At 37.3% G+C, this 21,819-nt stretch overlaps 1 protein-coding gene across 2 annotated transcripts in view; it reads left to right on the top strand.

The window, feature by feature from the left end:
- Nucleotides 1-18,750: 18,750 nt before the first annotated feature.
- cacna2d1a (calcium channel, voltage-dependent, alpha 2/delta subunit 1a) overlaps nt 18,751-21,819 on the top strand; it is a 95,369-nt gene continuing 92,300 nt past the window's right edge. For both annotated transcript variants that reach the window (XR_010895715.1, XM_067392062.1), the window contains exon 1: nt 18,751-19,093. Coding sequence is in view for 1 of the 2 variants with exons in the window: in XM_067392062.1 (XP_067248163.1) it covers nt 18,987-19,093 (107 nt within the window). In the remaining variant the exon portion in view is untranslated. The remainder of the gene's footprint in view (nt 19,094-21,819) is intronic.

Here is a 21,819-nt window from a genome sequence, read left to right as displayed (position 1 = left end):
CTGTCCTATGAAGTGTGACCACAAGAGGGCGCTATTAGAATATTTTCCTTTTGCAGTTTCTCACCTTTAAAATCTCAACAACAGTATATGTTTTAGAGCTGGGCTTTGTGCTGTCCTATGAAGTGTGACCACAAGAGGGCGCTATTAGGTTATTTTCCTTCTGTTGCAATTTCTCGCCTTTAAAATCTCAACAACAGTATATGTTTTAGAGCTTGGCTTTGTGCTGTCCTATGAAGTGTGACCACAAGAGGGCGCTATTAGGTTATTTTCCTTCTGTTGCAATTTCTCGCCTTTAAAATCTCAACAACAGTATCGGTGCATTCCAAACGGCATATAATCATGTTGAAGGGTCTTCCAAACCGAAGTGCTCCAAACTGGCCACTTCAAAGGGCCCTTAGGAATGAAGGATTTCGAAGGGTACAACTGATGGACACTTCGGGCCCCCATGATCCTTTGCACAGGGAAGTTCTTTGACGTCACAGAATGGGTACAGGAGGTTAGGAGTTCGATTTCACCTATAAATGTATAAATAGTATTTATCTATACTACTGTAATATTTATACGAGTTAGATTTGGTACATTATTATGGTCAAAACGACATTGTACTTCAACAAAAATACTTTACAGCTCCCTTTATCAGTCCATTCAAATGTTTAAAATACATAGACACAATATAGACCTAAAATAAATAAATAAACTAACGTTAAACAAAAAGGCGCAGCTTGCACAATTTACCAAAGTCCCTTTAAGACAAGCCATTTCACTCGGCGGCCATCTTTGAAACGCCTCTCGGGCATCGTGGGCATCATGCAATCTCTTTGAATGGGGTAACATCAAATTTTCCAAAACTGTTCGCCAACCTTACGATTAAATTTCATATTTGAAATCACCAATGAAATCTAACAACAACCAGCTCATAAATTTAGTTTCTAAACGCTCGAATCATGACAAAAAAAATATATTTTTCAGGCTGGATCAAGCTAATGCGCATGCGCAGACCTAAATGTGCGTCTCTTCTGAGGCCCACGTCTGACTGTTTCTATAGAAACCGGTGATTCTAACGGCCGCTGAAGTGACGCAAAGACTTTACCAGTCGGCGATTGGCAGTTATTTAGAAGGCGGACTTATTCCGCCATATTGCGCGTTACACTTTCTCCCATTCAAAACAATACGAGTGACACGTCTTGTGTTATTCTATAGTCTTTGAATTTACTCACCTTTGAGTGTCTCGTTAAGATGACACAGAAGTCAGTTCCAAAAGAAGAGTTTTTTTGACCCCTACACCCTTCATCCCTTCGAAGCTCTCACTCCGGAGGGTAAACCCTTTGAAGGGATTAGGGCATAGGGATGAGCGCTTCCGAATGGAACGCAGGGTATATGTTTTAGAGCTGGCCTTTGTGCTGTCCTATGAAGTGTGACCACAAGAAGGCGCTATTAGACTATTTTCCTTCTGTTGCAAACTCTCACCTTTAAAATCTCAACAACAGTATACGTTTTAAAGCTGTGCTTTGCGCTGTCCTATGAAGTGTGACCACAAGAGGGCGCTATTAGATTATTTTCCTTTTGCTGTTTCTCACCTTTAAAGGTGCTATAGAGGATGTTTTTGACGACTGAGAAACCAAAGACTGTTACTGAGTTTTTGAAATGAGCGTATGCGTATGTGATGATCACACGAACGATTGGCTGATGTTTTTAAGGCCCTACCTCGTGCACAGATGATGTATATTGATATTATTCCTTTCAGTGCACCTAATAAATAGTCTTTTATCAGTTAGTAAAAACAGTTTCAAGTAATATTGCAAAAATGTATAAAACAAAACATCCTCTGTAGCACCTTTAAAATCTCAACACCAGTATACGTTTTTACGGAGCCCCGCACACAAGTGTGTGGTGCTGAAGAAGTAAAATTTTGCCCAGTTTATCATGCAACAATCTTGTTTTTGCCCTCTGTTGAATAAACATACAAACTGACACACAAATTGCACCGGTTTGAATATTCATGACATTCCTGTCAAAATGCACAAATAGGCTCTTTAACAATACTTGAGTATTGTAAATTATTTTTGCGGCTTTTGGTATATCAAAGCGCATACAGGTCAAAGGGCAGTGGCCCCATCGATGCTTCACACTCCAGTTCAGTTGGTGGTGGTAATGCACCAAAAGCAGATGTCCAGGAATGTGTTCGTACTAATTATCGGCATTCTACACTCTTCAAAATGGTCAGGAAGTAAGTTTGTAATCTAATTTGGTATATACTTCGACTTTTGATACTTGCTAGTCGGTGAAGGAGGGTGGGACATTTCATTGTAAAGAGCATTTGTTTGGGCAAACATCTGGAGGAAATATATTAATATATACATAATGTATACTGTAAATATAAACATAATGCAAAGAGGCTATTTAAATGTGTGGCATTTTAAAAGAAAATTTGAACGTTTAGGAGCACAAAGTAGAAATAGCGTATAGGGGTTGGACAATGTTTCAAATGAATGTGTTGACAATTAATAAACACAAAAAGGATACAAAACTCAACTTTGTTTTTTGAACAAATGTTTGAACGTTTGAATGTGTGTATTTACATTATATAGTGTGACGCTTGCTGAAATGACCGCAGTGACCACTAGAGGGAGCCAGTATATCTTTTTAAATTTTGATTGAGAGGCTGCTCACCGCAGACTCATGGGTGGAGAATCCAGCTCCCCCTGTCTAGATGTAATTTGGCCATAATGGGCGAAGCTAGAAGTTTCCAAACGCACCCTATCCCTACCCATAACTCTGTCCCATAACCCAATAGATGCTGGAGCTGGACTAGGTCAAGCTTAACACATGACATCCAAAGACGGAGAGCAGGACATCATTTTGCTCTACAGTGAGCACCACCTATCTTAATTATGTCTTGGAAAAGTATGTGTCGCATTTCAGATTTAAATTAATACAAGACTTAATTCAGCCCTATAGGATGCCTCAAGTGAATGTGTGTCTGTGTGTATTGTTGTATGCTGTGGCAGTTGCTCAAGGTTGAATCTCCAGTTTGTTCTGCTCAGCTGACCATGATTGCTTGACCTGATACAGTCATATGCTAACATGCGGTCACTTCTCTGCCCACACACTTTCCTGGTGGTAGTAAAACAATTAAAAAAAGCTCCCTTAATATACCCATTGTCACTCCAAGGCACAAAAAAAAAAAAAAAAAAAAAAAAGGCACTCAGAATTACAGAATTTATTACCAGAAATCAGATGTTTTGAGATTATATGCGTGTAGTGCATGAGAGCTTGAAGCTATAGAGATGTGTTTTTGCTTGAGTAATTCTGTATGTCTCTTAATTCTCTCATGCACATCGACTTTGACAGACTGGAGAGAAATACTGCCTAATGTGAGGGAGGACGAAACAGGCTGTGAATCAGACACACACACACACACACACACACACACACACACACACACACACACACACACACACACACACACACACACACACACACACACACACACACACACACACATGCCGACTGCCATGGCTTAATCAGCTAATAGTGGTGAGTGGGAATGTATCATGCTTATGGTGCTGAATTAATTTCAGCATTTTCACAGCTGAGATCTTTTGGTCATTTTCAGAGAAAGCAGATCGCTCTTGGTTGTGGACACCCTCATGACTCAACCATTAAATACACACAGCTACATAACCACATACCACACAAACTGCATTTTACAGCAACACAATTCAACACAAGGAATGGAAGTCAATGGGGAAAGCAATTCTAGAAGGTTTAAAAAATGTGCAGCATGTATTTTTTAAAGTACTTAAATGAGTTCTTCCATACAGAACTGTGTTATTTGAACTGTAAAGTTGTCTGTTCTTTTAGCTGATTGCTGATTTACTTCATATTAGTCATGACAGGAGTTTGATTGGATATAACTTGCATAGGCAAGGTTAGTAAGATTTTGTCACACAAGTCCAGTTTTAACATGCCTTGTGGTGACAATTTCAAAATGGTTTTAATGTTGATTCCAGTGCAATCTCTACATTAAGAAGAGAAGGAAAAAAAAACATGCCAACCAGTCTAAGTTGTTTGGCGGTCTGAGCTGGTTTAAGATGGTTTCCAAGCCTGACCAAGCTTGTGTTTAGCTTGTTTCTCCCAAAAAAGTGCTCTAAAACCAGCCAACAAACCAACTTAACAGTAAATTAAGCTGGTTTATTGTAAATATGTTATTGTACACATCATTTTTGCTTGTTTTTACATACTGAGGGATGAGTTAAAATGGCAATTCTGAATTTGTATATCATTGATATGGTTGAAATTAACTTAAAAGGTCAAGTTTATTTATAAACTACTTTTAAGAACTACAAATGTTGTACCAAGGTGTTGTAAAATGTAAAAAAAAAAAAAAAAAATGCAAAGTTAAACCAAAACTGTTAAATAATAAATGGATTCATAAAACATGAAACATACACATAAAACCTCTATAAATCTCAAAGGCAATGGAGAAAAATGTCTTCAACCTAAATCTGAATACATTAATGTAAAATTAAAATGTCTTATTTCTGTAGCAATCAAGTTGTACTGAACATGGAAGATCCTTTATTGCACAATCCTTCCTAGAAACAAGATTTTTATTGTACATTCACTGTATATCTCAAGTAAACTAGCGGTTAACCGGTGAAACCTGACAATTCATTGGTTATTTGGCTTGCTGTTCCCACCTCGGCCCAAAGTTTCACAGGTCTGAGGACAGGTGACAGAGGTTTCCTCCAGCAGACAGGTGTTGGTTGGCACACTGGGTCTGCCAGGTCCAGGAGCTGCTGCGGTGTTCCCAAACTGTGACAGATGTGCAGTGTGTGAGTATCTCGGCGGGGCATCGGACTGCCAGGCCGCCATGATGGATCACACCTCTCTCTCCACCTGCTGCGGCCCAGCGAGCTCCTCTTGTTTATATGCTGCGTCTGCAGCTGGAGTGCGACACCATCTGTCACCATCAAAGTCTTCCATGATTAGGAATGACGTTTGAGAGCTTTTAATCCAAAGTAAGACTTAATAAGTGTCCCTTAACCTCAGATGAGGCTTGTGTCTGAATAAAAATTAAAAAGTTAGCAATTCTTTAAAGATGTTATTGCTCAATGCACTCTAAATCTCATGGGAAAGATAGAGAGATGAGCGTTTATATGTATGTTGTCTCAATATGTCTATGACACATACCCAAGAGAGCCAGAGGGAGATTGCTGCTTATGCAAGACAGTGATTCAGTCTCAAACAAATCATGTCTCTTTCCATGTTATATTCATCCATTGTCATGCAGAAAATTGTTTTGTGCTCTATAACCACAACTGTTTCCCGGTGTAATCTGACAAAGTCCCTTGTCGTATGGGACGTTTATCTCGCAATGAGATGCTGTGATCTTTATAGCGTAAGATCTGTGATCCTGAGCTTCCTCTGCTGGTGTCTGCCAGACGAGGCACATCTGTTGTTGAGAGCTGCGAGATACAGACATCTGTCTACGATCAAGAGCTGAAACAGTCAGCCGTATCGTGTGTGTCCTGACTGGAGGAGCGGAACTGGAGTCTTAAAACTATTTTATGAATGTCATCAAATGTCAAAGTGTTTGTTTAACACGGTCCAGTTACATGTTTGACGTTTTCTCCTTTATATTAGGCCGTAAAAACATACGCTACAGAAGTAGAAACTCATTCCTGTTGTACTGTCATTACTCCAGTACTAAAGGGGGCGATAGAGTTTGCTTCAAATGTCTGTGCTACTAAACCTAAGCTAGCTATAAACATTTATGCCCTAATGTTTAAAGATAAGATTAACTGACTTTAACATTTTCAGCAAGGATTTCTTCAAACTGTTGCTTCACTATGAATGCAGTTGACCTGATGGAAAAAAACTGACCCTAGAAAAAGACATTTTATGCAAATGTCAACTATAGTGCCCTTTGCGGCAATGGTGAGAGTATTTTCATTTTTATAAATTTTGTTTATGTAGAAGTGTAGCTAGAAGCATTAGCATTTACATACATAAGGTGCATCAGAAATTGAGTAGGCACTACATTTGAAGCAAAATGAACTTCACAACCATTAAAAAAGAATGTTCTATACACTATGAATGTGTGTACTACAAATGAAATGTTCATGTAACCTACAACATTCACAACTTCTCTCCTGTGGCCCCAAGGGATAGTAAAGTGTCCATCAGATGCACACTTCAGAAACTCACCGGAAGTAATAAAACATCCAGGTACTTTTCATTCTGTTTTATGAATACAATGAATTCAGACATACTATTTTCATGCTCTGTTTTTTGCCTACTATATATGGTAGTCGGGAAGTTGACATATTTGTATACAGGGATGTGCTCAATTCAGAATCGCATACTAGCTTAATATTCATACTATTTCTGATATATTATAACGATATGATAAATACAGTATAAATAGTATGCTAGTGGTTATAAATTCAGCAATAAATTGTGGCATCAGATGAAGCAACCGATTTCCCATTTTGCACTGCAATTTTAGCTTTTAATTCTTGTTATTAGTATGTGTTTATTGCACATTTCGGATACCTTTAGGAAAGGGTGTATTTTCAGTTGATGTTCTTGTTGTAATTAGCGGTCAAGCCTCGAAGGGGCGAAGACCCCTATTGAAATTGTTAGCTTTCTTATTATTATTCTTCTTCTGCTCTTGAGTCTGTGGCAGCCCATAGAACCGTATGGTAAAAAGTTAGGAAATTTGGCACCGATAGAAGAGTCTGAAATATTAACACAGCAAATTTGGAGTCTCTACCTCAAACACTCTAGTGCCACCAACAGTTCAAAGACTCATGTTTATGGTCATAACTTTCTGGAAAAAAAAAACCTACTTTTTCAAACTCCTCATAGAGCATTTGTCCAATTTGCACAAATTGTGGTATGTAGTGTCTACTAACACTCCAGGCAAAAAGTTAAACGATTTTTTATCGGCCAATCTGTATCTTCGCAATGATTTGGTGTATTGACACCAAACTTGGTATATGTCATTACAGGCATGACTGGGGGGTACATGCACAGTATCGTCACATTTTTCGAGATAGGAAAAATGGCTATTTTGGCTTATAACTTTTGAATGGCGTCCTAAAATCATGAGGATATCTTTAAATTCCTTAATGCATGCCGAGTTGAACGATATCCAGGCTGCATCCGAAAACTGGACAATGCTGCCTTCCGAGGGCACATTTCAAGGTAGTAAGGCATCAAGGCACGTCCGAATCCAATGTTAGCTTCACTTCCTCTCTCATGAGATACCTTCCTCAGATCGATTTTTGAAGGAAACATAGATGTATCCATAGCTGCCTTTGATATCCCACAATCCTGTGCTTTCCATTCTGTGACAGTTGAGCTAGAAAAATAAAGATGGCGTCCGAAAGTTGCGTTTGCTGCTCAGTTTGTGTATAAATGTATGATTTTGATCAACATGTTTCAATTTTGATATCATTTCTATCGAGAAATTACTACTGTAGTAATTAAATATTTGTTTAGTTCTCACCAAAGCTCGCGCTATATTGCTGTAGATCATTAAACTGTTACGCTGCCTCAGAAGTCTGTCCGAAATCAATTTCGTGAAGTGCCTTCATGCACAAATGCTGCCGTAAAGTCATTCTCTTATAAGATAGCGAGGCAGCAAGACAGCTACCTAGGTTTTCGGACGCAGCCCCAGTTTTCTTTGGTCGGCCATTTTGGACGTCAGCCATTTTGAATTTTGTCATAAAATGCTGTGTTTTACAAACACATGAATGTATCGTTACAAAACTCGGTATGATTCATCAAACAGGACCTGTAAAGTTTTAGGTCATTGCACCCTAGTGGTCAAGAGATATAATGAAATTTATGAAAATACTTATTGTCATTTGTCATATTGTCATTTAACTTACATCATTAGATTTGTTGGCTTCTGCCAAGTCCTACGATACCAAATTTGCCTTATTCTACTGTGGCGACCAGGGCGAGTGAGAGCCGTGAGGGAACGGCGCGAGGCCAGTGGCGCAAGAGTTAACGAGCTACACCTGGGAGGCGCACCGGTCTTGAGTCTCTCACGGAGGAGCTCCGGGAGCATAAAAGGAGGAGCAACGACAGTGAACGACGAGAGAGGACCAGGCCTGGACTTTATTTTATGTTTTATTATGTTTGTGTGGTCGGCAGATGTCCGCGAGGGTCTGCCGGCATTACTTTAGTTTTGTATTTGTTTATTTTGGAATTAGTTTTCTTAAACGTTTCGCCTCCTTCCCGTACATACGAACTGCGTTACATCTACCTGTCCGCCATATTTAATTTTATTCAAAAACTACTTTTTCGAACTCCTCCTACAAAATGTGTCTGATTTGTACGAAATTTGGTATGTAGCATCTACAGACACTCATGACAAAAATTTAGATTTTTTATAGACCCAACCATTGTTTTATACTGCGTCAACAAATTTGACTGCAAGCCCGCCAAAATGGATATGTGGCTGTATCTTTGCAAAAGTTTTGTGTATTGACACAAAACTTGGTACATGTCATTCCAGGCATGACTTGAGGGTGCATGCAGAGTTTTGTTATATTGCCACCTACTGCTCAGAAGTTATAAACCATGTAATTATAAGTGCTTTAACTTATGTAATTTAAACAGCTTTATCCTAACCTCATGTTCACAGATGTCCACAAATATTTCCTTTTCTGCCCTTATTCGGCTTGCCCCCGTAATTGCTGCTTGCAACTATATTTATTATTTGTTGTCATTTAATTTGACTCTTTTTAGTTACCACTGATGAGAATCTTGTTTGTTTTGATAGCTTAAAGGTTGTTCGATTGATTATATGAAAACAGATTCACTGCATGCTTGACACTGCACAGTATGTTTTGGATTATGCTGCATTTAATTCTTTTTTTCTTCAAAGTGTTTATCTAGAGTGTTCTCGTGGGGCAGATTCAGGCCTGTGACTCATTGAAGGACAGTAGCCTCTTGATTTATTCCCATTTCGGTTACATAACGCAATAGATTTGTCAGGGACAGCGAGAGAGACAACAGAGGACGAAGGAGAATTTGTGGGTGTCCACTTTGATCAGGGGACACCTGCCTGTCTCTCCTTCTTTCATTAGTGTTGTGTGTCTCTCTTCAAAGGTTCAGATGTGGACATCTGAAGAGCTGTTTGTTTATCAAACATCTGCATTGATGCTCTTCACTTTGACTTTGATGAGTCACACACACAAACCTCATGCTGCTGACAATTAAAGGCATGTTGTTCCTTTCTTTATGGCCATATGTTTCTCCATGGTCAACAAACTCTGAGTTTCATTAGCTGAGGAATGTTCAAATAGAGGTGGCAGAGGTTGTTTAGACTAGTATGAAGATCCAGGCTGACTTTAAACCTGCATTGCCACTCCCTTTGCCTGTCCAGCTGCTTTTTTTTTCCTTGGCATGTGACGCTCCATATGAAGTGAGCCATTAGACACTGTAACACAATTACACCTCAGCTGCTTGGATAAACAGCCGGCCAATCTGGGCTCTTATTAAATAAGCAGACTTGATTACTGATGTTTACAGATGAAGACAGTCTTACATGAGCAGCAGTCAGATACAGTGAGATCTATGCTTTTTAAAACAAAGTTTGGGAATGTCAGACATTGCAAATCAAATTTCAAAATAGGATTGTTTCACTCTGATTGACTTGAGTGATGTTTAAAACTGTTTTGTCAATGTTGAAATATATCATGTGAATACAAAGAGAATTATGATGCATAAAGTATGTGTGATTCTTGTTACTAAGATCTTCTGAAACCCAGAAAAATGTTGCATATTGACAAAGTGGCAGTAATGGCACCTGTTGTGTAATGGAAAGCCAGTGCTTTAGAGGAGATGTGTGATTCAGACGACAGCTTTTGAAACTATTGATTTAGCAGTAAACAAAGCTTATCATGTTTTTTTCTCCTTTTTTTTTTTCTAATGAGAGAAGCATTGTAGTGTTAAGTTAAATCATACTGTGTTATTTAAGTTTAAAGTATTAATAAGTGCCTTTTCCTTCAGTATGAATATTGTTTCCCCAGCATTTACAATCTTTTTAGTGAACTGTAAATGAATCAAAAACAAAATGGAATCAGCACGACATTAGCCAGGAAGATTCGATTTTTTTTCTTGCCCTGTTCTGTTGTTCATGTTGCAGTTAGAGCTGTGTGACTGCAACCAGGTCACATCAGGGTGGCCAGCTTCATTTCTGCTAGATTTTTTTCATAATGTGGCTCCATCTGTACTCTCTGAAAACGATCTGGCCTAACAAGGGAAACCTGCGCTGCCAAATTGCAAATAGTTTTTTTTTTTTTTTTTTTTGGCACAATTTGTGAATATTTTTATCAGGAAATTTTTGAAAACTTTAAGGGCATTAGGATCTCTTTTATGAAAAGATTACAAAAAAACATTTGAGGTAACCATGCATTTGTATGTCACATGCATATCTGGCAACAAACCTGTCAGTTAACACTCCCAAACTCTTATGTAACTTATGGGAATCAGTTAATATGTACAGTAGATGTCCTCAGTTGCCTTGGAAACAATCTCCATGGGACAGATTAATTAATAATCTACATTTGGCAAACCATGAGTGGAGGAAAGGCTTGATTTTTGCACACCATTTCTTGAATATTCATTTAATTTCGAATTGAATTAAGAGAAAATGTGTTGCATAAATACAGTATCCTGTGATTATAAATATTGTGAAATGCAAACATTTTTTTAAAATAATGTTTTTGTAAGGATGTATTTGACAGATTATACTACAATCCTGAGGCCAAAAAGGGTGGCCAAGTAAAAGGACAGAGATGCCCGTCATCGTACCCAACTCGTGTTTTTGGCACGCAAGTCAGTTCATGTCCAAACATTGACATTGCCTTTGGATAAAAATGTTTTACATGCATTTTCTGATTTTCTTTTTTTTTTGTCATATAAAGCGAAAACATGAAACACCAAGAAGCAGATTGAATTTCCTCTGATATTTAATATTTAAACAACAAAACCCTTATGTGTTGGAGAGCAACCCAGTTAGCTCAGACCTGCTTACAGAATCAGATTGGGATCTTGATTCAAGGGGGGATTAAAGTTATTTGGGGTGACACATGGTGCCCCACATAGATGGCCACAATTGATATTATTTTGGGGAAAGATCTAGGCTAGCGCAGCTTCAGACAGGACTCCATTGCAGCTTTCATTGGCCAAGGACCGCCCAGAGGATGTCTGACCAACATGTAAAGCAACCAATCACAGTTTGAGAATGTAAAGTCGATGTCCCTACGATGACCAACGTCCATCCAATAAATTATTAATTTAAGAAAGTTTAGTTGATCCTGATAAGCGCTTATTGTCACAGTTGTAAAAATAACAGCTTTCCTCTTCCAAGAGGGGGTTTGGTGTCACAACAGCTTTGTTTCCAGGTACACTCTAAAAAATGCTGGGTTAAAAACAACCCAAGTTGGGTTGAAAATGGACAAACCTAGCGATTGGGTTGTTTTAACCCAACTGTTGGGTTAAATGTTTGCCCAACCTGCTGGATAGTTTTATTTAACCCAACTATTTTTTGAAAATGACCATATGGCATATTAAACATATTAATAAATGTTAATTTTCAAGATATTTTGGGTTCATTTTAAGTAAGCAATACTGTAATTTTCTAAACAATAGTTGAGTTAAGTAAAACTACCCAGCAGGTTGGGCAAACATTTAACCCAACTGCTGGGTTAAAACAACCCAATTGCTGGGTTTGTCCATTTTCAACCCTACTTGGGTTGTTTTTAACCAAACATTTTTTAGAGTGTAGAATGCGACACACAGAAAACCCTGAAAACCCTGTAGAATTCAACCAATCAGATGACAACTTCAAAAATGTCAAAGTGTTCCCCATTTTGTGTGCCTTTTGCATCAGACCTTCAGCCAATGGACTGTGGGCATGATGTGGCTCAGACCATAAATGTTATAGTCATACACCATATTTGAACGGTCAAAGCCAATCTGTGAACACTCAAGAGCGAATTGACTGTGCATCTGCAACCATAGTTATAGACACGTGTATGTTTATCTATATCTGCAATTGACTTCAGCAGATGGTTTTGCTACCAACACAATACAACAAGATGAAGGCATCAGCTAACGCGACATTAAAAAGTTTCCATAGTGTAAAAACCTGTAATATTGAGTTAATACGTATAAATACACAAACCAACACATTCTCACCTGTGAAATCTAATCCAATTTCTTTGGGAAATTAAATCTCGGCTGTTTCACAACGAGAAGCATAATGTTGTGGCATCATTGATTCTTACTGTGAGTGACAACACATTGACTGTTCCAAAATGGCTTGTCTGTAGCGGTTGATTGTGGCATCTGTATACATATCTATGGCTGAGACTATAGGAAAGATCTAAAACAAAACTGCATCATTTTATCTAATAAAGTCGATATTCTTCTTTCAAAACTGTTCCTAAATGGACCCACACCTAAAGAGCTAATAAAAGAAATTATTAGGCCAATATTAAATATTAACACAAAATCATTAGTTACTAGGACAGAGACAGAGCAGAAGGCTGATCTGGCCTGCCAAATGACTGTGTTAAAAATTAAAGCAACACTCCAGGCCTAAATATATGCTGTACTTATTATTATCATCAGAATCACTTTTCAGGTTATGATGAACAATGTCAGCTCTCAAAGTCCTGTTTATTCTTTCCATGTCTGCATTTATAATTTATGATGTTGATAGTATTTTAACAATCTGAACTATGAAACAAAATGTACAGCATGTACTATACCCTGAGGAGATATTTGTAAAACTGTATCAGATGGAGGCTGCAGAGTTGTGAATATAATATAATCACAACTGTTTTCAACATTGATAATAATAAAAATGTTTCTTGAGCAGCAAATCAACATCTTAGAATGGTTTCTGAAGGTTCATGTGACACTGAAGACTGGAGTAATGATGCTGATAAATTCAGCTTTGCCATCACAGGAATAAATGACAAAATAGAAATAAAATAGAAAAATGCTTTCAATGAAAGCTTTATTTATTGACATGACACTCAAAATCTTCCTTGGAAGAACACTCATTAATTTGAATTTGAAATTCCTTTACAATAAAAACCCAATTTCAGCTTCCTGTAGGGTGTGGTCAATTCAATTCAAATCAAATTCCAACTGAATTGAAATACATTTAAATGATCAGTTGTGAATTTTACCCAACACTGCAGGATTATACAAGGTTAGGGGTGAAATATAGAGTAATATAGGGAGTATGAATTACAGTACTTTGACTAATCACCCATCTAACAGACATCTAGCATGGAAAGGACAGAGCATTAAGGGAAATCACAGAGAAAAAAACAAAACTCTCACTCATATTTTACCCCCATAATCTCTACCTCCCCCACCAATTGTACCATTCCCAAGTGGCAATAAAACCCACCATCATCACTCAGTGTAATCCCAACAGAGGGCTCCATAACAGCACCGCACACCCTGATGTCAGTAAATGCACCACAGTGCTCCCTCCGGCAACGCCTGCTAGGTTAAATGAGGTAATTTAGTGCAAGTTGTGTAGCCTAACCTTCCTGACAGGGCATGCTACCTTTTACATTTATTTTCTCAACACAAAAAAAATCTTTATCCTCCTTTTGACTCTCTTTGCTTCCCTTGCTCTTTCTCTCTTTTGCTGACTTATTCATCTCCTGCCTTTTAAGAGCATGTCCTCTTCAGCTTCAGAGTTGAGCTAACTCGGGCGACTCCCGTGGCTGTGAATAGATAGTGTTGTGTTGCTAAGCGACGACTGAGATCAGTTAATCTGTGGATAGTGCAGCGTTTACCCTACCTGCTCGCTCTGTAGCTCACATCCTGGGGGGCGAACTATGAACTCCTGATGACCCCATGCACATATAGGGAAAAAAAGAAACTCTTGATGTTCTCTCCCTGCACAGTGATACCCTGAAAATTTTAGGGAACCATGACATATCTGTACCATATTGGCTACTGGCTGATTATTACTGACTATATCATTCTGTAATATTGTACATGCTTTTTTTTTTTTTTTTTTTTTCATTTTGATTACTTTTTTCTCCATAATTAAAAACAATAATTTAATAACAGTGTTAAATGTTATCTTTAGCAAATCTCTAAATGAATTTTTCATAATGTACATTATAATGTTGCAATGCCTAAATGTACATTTTTAATTTATAATTAATTTAATCATTTATTTTAATTTTCTTATATGCTTTGCATTTTTTTTTTTTTTTTTTTTTGTAGTTTTTAGAATTTTAATTTATTTAGACAAAATGGTATAATGGCTATTTATCAGTTACACTGAAAAATAGAAACCTAAAAATGGGCTTGTAAACATCTAAATGAACTTGTATTCAAGTCAAAAATATAATTTAACATCACTGAATCTACCCAGAATACATTGATTTATACTAACAAAATTCATTTTTATGGGATGAATCTGGTATAAATAGCTCTTTAAGGTAAAAATTGCAGGTTGGTGCTTTTTTTTTTTTTTCAGTGTAACTACGGAGCCCCTTCATATTACGGAGCCCCTAAATAAATAAATAAATGAGATGGAAGTACGGAGCCCTGGAAATGACATGCAGGAATAAAAGTAGGCTAAATCGTGCGCACGCATTACTAATTCATTCCCTCAATTTACTAAAACTGTTAGTGATCGAAATACTGATTTTGAAGATGTTGAAAATTATGTCGTTTTGAGAATATGTTTGAGATCGAAAATGGCCTCATATTCGTGACCTCAAACATAAAACTAGCCTATTATTTGTTGAATTTACTGGGAAATGAGCTCTGACGAGGACAGTGATGATGGCATAAAACATCGCCTCAAACTGAGTGCTTTCAAGCTCCAAAAGGTAACAAAATATGCTTTATTTTATTCTTCTGTAATTGTTACTCTAATATCAGAGGAGTTTTATATTATTTCGACAGATAGAGATCCTTCCGTGTTAGATATAGATCCGGGTCGATAAAGACCCGAATATGTAAGAATGATTGGCGAAACAGTCATGCATTTAAGAGTTTCTTGCATGTCATGTGGGGGGCTCCATATTGAAAGGAAAAAAATCCTTGCAAAATCTTTTGAGATCTTTGCGAGTGAACACAAAAGCTGCGTCTCATTTCGAAGGCTGCGTCCTCCGGAGGTCGCATTTGAAGGCTGCATACGTCATCAAGGCAGTCTCATTTAAGAAAAGTAACCATTGGGTTGCAAAGTAAGAAAGAAATTGCAGTATTTTACACCTTATAAGGAATAACGGTCAATTTTATTACAGTAACTTTTCTTAAATAAGACATCCTTGATGACGTCTTCAAATGCGACCTCCGGAGGACGCAGCCTCTGAAACGAGACAGAACTAAAGTTTCTCAAAGTAACGCAAAAGTTTTTTTTAAACTCTTTATGGTACACACTAAAAAAGATGGTTTGTTACTCATAGTAACAGTTCTATTTAGAACCATATCAGCCTGAAATGTTTTGCCGAAACAGTTCTTTAGCCGCTTTTCCACTGTTGGGCCAACCAGTTCTTAGAATAGTAAGGAACGGTTCCAGTTGTGTTTCCACTTGGTACGGCACCATTACAAACCGTTCTCAGCCCGGAATTTTTGGCTCGGTTGGATTGGTCCCTTGTCTGTTGCCTGGCTACCAGTTTCTCTGTTGCTGGCTAAGTGCTCTATTTGAACGACGTAAACACAAATAATAATAAACAAAATAACAAATTAATAATAAAATTAAAAGAAATAACTAATCATCCTCAATAACACGGTCGTTATTTATTCTCATATCATCAGTAAACCATTGCGTTACCAAGGCAACGACTGACGCTTTTGTTTGACATTATCAGCCTCACAGTGGAAAATGAAACCGTAACCGTAGGCTAACAGCTGGCCCGGGCTGGCAAGGAATGGAACGGGTACGTAATGAGAACCGCTCGGCCCGACGTTGGAAATGCGGCTTTTGAGTAGGGCTATTTCCCGCCTTTTTATTTTTCAAATCTACAACTGTCAAAGCCGCCTCATTACTAATTTTCTGGAGCTCAGCTATCCAACTATATAGACTGTCAACACACTCTCAACAGGTAAATTTATATCTTAAAATGTCTATAAACTTTAACTTTCAAATTGTTACTGGTTTCCTACCAATATTTTTCAAAATATTTTTCTCTTTTTAGTTTAACAGAACATGTTGACCTGCTCTGTTCAGTTAAGGATAGGCTACTTCTCTTCTCCTCTAAGTGAATTTATGATCCATATTGATTTTATTTTTAATTATTATATGGGTTTATGCATAAACATAACCAGTCACAAAAAAAAAAAAAAAAAAACATTAAAGCTATTCCATGACTTTATATCACTTTTTCCTTTTGATATTGTGAATGGCTCATGTATTGTCCATTTTTGCTAATTTGGCCTTCATTTTAATTTTTAATTTCATTCAGTTGTTTTTACATAAATAAATGAAAGAGACACACTGTAACTCTAAACTCAGTTGCATATTTCAGATGCTGTCACACTCCACAACCTCATCATCTGAAGAGAAAACACCAAAATACACAAGGCTTCATGTGAGGATTGTGAAAATATTTTACTTGAACTTGCTCTTCCTTACCATCTATTTTCTGTTTCTGTTTAACTTCTTTATGTAGCCTATTTTTTCATGTTCAGTGTCATTCGTCATTTATGAATGTATTAAGCTAAAGTGCAAGCAGTGGTTCTTGATGCTGCTCTCAATGCTACTCTGCTGTTTTGGTTGTATTTGTGTTGGATGTTGCTTCTTGCTAATACCACCTAATCTAACTAAAGCCCTGTAATCCACTTAAAATGAGGTTATGAGGGTGCTGCTGGATCCGTGAGGATGCTTTTATGAGAATGAGTTTTGTCTTTATGTACTGCTGCGACCTGGCGTCTCACATTGAGGAAACAAAAACACTTTAAAAGGTGAATGCAAAACACTTCACAAAAAAGCGCAAATTAATTTCATTGAAAGATATATCTGCCTTTGGCCTTATATCTATTAGATGTCTTTGAAGTATAATTTGTTATTTGTCCTACAGCAGCATTATTTGGTCGCTCCATATCTCCTGCTTTGGTTCAGAATGAACTCACCACCTCACATACTGTATTTAAGGTACTAACACGCACACAGTTCTTCAAATGCACGCTTGTGTAAATCCTCATATTTGCTGAGATCAGAGTTAGCTGCTCAATTGCTCAGTGCAGCTCCCCTCCCCTCTACTGCATAGACAGCAAACACTGCATATCTTTTTCATAAAATAGAAATCATAACCTTGGGGAGTAATCTAACCTGCAAAAAGTTATTAAAATTCTATTTATACTGTCATAGAAGATTTATTTCCTCTTTGGCATTTGATGATAGACACCTTTTTAAGAGTTATTTGCTTAACAGTGCAAATCTTTAAAAGTTCAAAAACTAAGAAAAAAACATTTTTCTTAGTACAGTCACTCTTAGAAGAACCTTAAAGGGTTAAACAAACAAAAATAAAGACTTTATCCACACAAAAAGTATTCTCATCACTTCATAACATTAAGGTTGAACCACTGTAGTCACATGGACTATTTAAACGATGTCTTAACTACTTTTCTGGGCCTTGAAAGTGGTAATAACATTGCAGTCTATAGACTATATCAGAGGTCACAAAGCTCTCAGATTTCATCAAAAATATCTTAATTTGTGTTCCGAAGATGAACGAAGTCTTACGGGTTCTGACAGAATTTTCATTTTTGGGTGAACTAATCTTTTAAGGGGTTCTGTCAGGCACGAACCTTTCAGGGGTTCCCATCATGGGATCATTCATTTAGTTTTAATTAATTTTTAATTCTAAACACATTTTTATGAAAACCACTCATTATTAAACCACTTGTGAACATACACTCTAAAAATGCTGGGTTAAAAACAACCCAAGTTGGGTTGAAAATGGACAAATTAATTTTCAAAATTTTTAAAATCAATTAAACTATTGTTTAAAAATGACTGTATTTCTTGCTTAAAATGAACCCAAATGTTGGAAATTAACATTTATTAGTATGTTTAATAAATTAACATTTATTAATAATTTTAACAAATAATAATTAAACATTTATTACATTGCTTATTAATAAATGTTCACCTTTTGATTATTATTGTTGCCTCTAATAATTACGTGTCTGATTTTTAATTTCCAACCAATTTTGGGTTCATTTTAAGCAAGCCATATAGTCATTTTTTTAACAATAGTTGGGTTAAATAAAACGGCCCAGCACCTTTTTCAAACATTTAACCCAGTTGCTGGGTTTGTCCATTTTCAACCCAACATGGGTTGTTTTTAGCCCAGCACTATTTAGAGTTTATTGAAATGACCCATTAACCATGAAACTATAGTACATCTATCTATCTATCTATCTATCTATCTATCTATCTATCTATCTATCTATCTATCTATCTATCTATCTATCTATCTATCTATCTATCTATCTATCTATCTATCTATCTATCTATCTATCTATCTATCTATCTATCTATCTATCTATCTATCTATCTATAACTAACTTTCTTGTCTTCAAAGATATGAGCTCATTGATGCCTCGCAGCTCGTATCAACTGTGCAGCTCGGGCTCCTTGTATGGAGCGACACGCTTGATGATGATCGCGCGCAGATGGGTGGGGGGCGTGTGGAAACTGATCCACCACGGCGCGCACAGTCTAAAACAGACTCTTTAACGTACTGGCAAACCGGAGAGACACGGAAACACCCCACACCTGACCCCCTAACAGACTCCACACCTCTTGAGAAAAATCTAAACTAATTCAACAGGGCAAAGGCAGAAGTAGCTGGAGGGACCAAAAGCATCTGTGATTTGTTTGTGGAAGTAGCGCGCGCTCATGGCGGCAGCTCGGCTGCTTTAGGAGGGTTACTTCAGTGGATTTTAGTGGGAGAAACTAAATGATGTCAGACAGAATAATGGATACGCTCAGACTGTCCGCAGCTCTTCTTCTACTTCTGTCTTTATTCAGCAGTGGAAGCGCTATACAGTTTCCCGACTCCCAACTGTAAGTAGAAAGCACAAAACTTGCTAGTATTGTTATGATGACGGAGTTGTTGCATTTGTTGGTATCAACAATTATTGTTGGGTTTAATATACTTTGAAGTTTTTTGTATTTGACTGGTACTCCTTCAACCACAAGTTGCACTTAAAACAGGACGCGTTCCGTCTGCGCTGTTTTATCACAGTAGTTGCTCTGTTGGTACACATGCGTGAGACTGACGTCTTTGGTCGTTGCGTCGCGTTTCTACGGAGGCGTGTGAAGCAAAAGGGATAGTTCATCCAAATAAATAAATAATCCCTAAGTGTTATTTGTTTACTCACTAGAATGTTGTAAGGTATTTATTTCTTCTGAAAAAAAGAGACATTTTGGAAAATGTATTATTATTGACATTATTGACATATTATTTTGACATTGAAAGGGAGGCTAACTAAAGATGTCAAGCCTAAAAAATAAAACACAAAATGACCATAGAAGCATCATAAAAGTGGTTCACATGACTCGTTCACTACATTTCAAGTCGAATGCAGCGAATGTTTGTCTTCGTGAATGAATGATTCATTTGAGTCGGATCTTTTCAATGAATCGCGTTGATCCAATTCACAAAAATGTGACTAAATCGGTTCTCCAGTTCAACTCACTGACTCAATACTCTACTCTTTAAAAGTAGCAAATGAATGAGATCATATTGTGTACTAATTTTAAAATGCTCAATGTAAATCCATTAAAGTGATAGTTTACCCTTTATAACTTTATTTTTTTTTTGCTGTGGACCATAAAATAAGGTCTATTTTAAGAAATAACGTCTCAATATAATGGAAGTCAATTGTAACCTTCAAAATATCTTCTTTAAAGCATTGCAGAGTAAAGAAAGTCATACATGTTTGGACAGACATGAGGGTGAGTGCCATTTTTTTGGGTGAACTATCCATTTAAATCTTTCATTTTAAAGTATAAATGATACACTTTCAGTGTAATCCTTTAACAAACAAATGTATGGCATTTTTATGTGGTTTTATAACACTAAGGCTGCTGGTGCCAGACAAGTGGTCATCAAAACCTAATGCACCACCTGTGTCCTGTGAGTTATTTTTAGTTGAGCAGAGCCTGTCACGTATCCATATATTATTTTAAACTCAAACATGTGAAACCTTGCCTTTTTACCATATAATTATGTAATGAAGATGCTGACAGTATCAACCTAGTGTCCGCTCTCTTGCAAGTGTAAGAGAGCTGCTCAAAGATCATATTCTCCATCGAGTAAATATAGTCTCATTTGCTGGCCTTAAACTACAGTTGTCAGGTGTAGTGTGTTTCACAACATTTTCTAACTAATATAAACCCACTCTATGACAGATTGGACACAAGAACAGCTCAGGGCAAAGAAGCAATCATCTGTCAAATGCACGCAATCTGAATCCACTCTTTGCTTGAGATTGTTTCAGGTTTAGACAGAATTTGCTAATATGTAAATCACAGTCTGATGTCCTCAGGTCTGTGTCTGATCTGTGTTGTGAGCTTGTACCTGATGTAACAAGTTAAAGTTGACATATGATATTCAAAAATGATGCAATTTACATTTTTAATGCGTGTTCTACTTATTAGGAATGATTTGTTGGTTTACATTCTAAAAAAAAAAAAAAATTGAAATTGAAATTGAATAGGACTAACTTGTTCTGCCTCTAAAATCACTTTCCTTTTCAGCTGACATCATGAATTATAGTGTATTCTTATACTGAACATCCAACCAATCAAGACCCAATGAATAAACGGACATCCTGCCTTACATTATATCTCGAGAAATATTTCACTTTGCGGAAGTAAAATGGATTTCGAACAAGAAAATACATTTCTGTCAGGGAGTTTTTTTCTTTCTTTACTGTGGTTCCTCTGCCCTTCTTTTTCTTGTCGTTCTGAGCCCCTCTTCTCCTGATGCGTGACTGTATCTTTGTGCCCAAACCCATAACCTCCTAATGCCAGAGCCTGTCTGCTTCAGATGCTCTATGACTGCGCTCTCCTCCCCAATCTCCCCCACCCCTTCTTAGTGTCTTGTGGCTTTTGCTGTGCTGTGAGGCAAATGATTAATGTCCTCAGATCTGAGTCTGATGTCACCCGTTCCACCCATGAATGCTTCTTGAAAGAAGCACAAAGCAGTTAGCACATCTGTGCACTTTTGCCATTATTCGGATGTTATGAAATGTCATCTTTACTTCTGTGAGGGTTTAGGACCTGTCCTCCTCTTATTATTTCAACGTTTGTGCCTTTTATGTTAATAAACAGACTTTTAGCTGTCTTCATAGTACTTAAAGGCACAATGCGTAATTTTTCGCCGCTAGAGGTCGCCTATTCAAAACAAACGTGTAGCTTGATGATGCCTTGATTTTGTGGAATCATGGGAGGTGTTGTCTTCAAGTCTATAGCCGGTGGAAAAGAATCTGACGGGACTCAGGCAGAAGTCATATTCATGGATGAGTTAATGTATTAAGATTTATTAACATTACTGTAGAGCCATTGGAGCTGAGTGATTGCTAACGGGAGTCCAGTGCGACACACGGCTCGAGAGCAGTGGAGCTTTTATTATGCCATAGATGACCACTTCCGCTTCTTCTGGTCATGTGTTTGTGGGGTAATGTAGCGCTGTTTTATCATATTAGATACATTTGTGTATTGAAAGTTGTTATAATGCTACTCTGTGCCTTCGCTCTGCGGCTACTATGAGACACTTGTTGCAC

Source organism: Chanodichthys erythropterus, chromosome 8, assembly GCF_024489055.1.
Source record: "Chanodichthys erythropterus isolate Z2021 chromosome 8, ASM2448905v1, whole genome shotgun sequence".
Classification (NCBI taxonomy): Eukaryota; Metazoa; Chordata; class Actinopteri; order Cypriniformes; family Xenocyprididae; genus Chanodichthys; species Chanodichthys erythropterus.
Note: the sequence above shows the minus strand (reverse complement) of the source record. Positions and strands in the feature narration are given on the sequence as shown.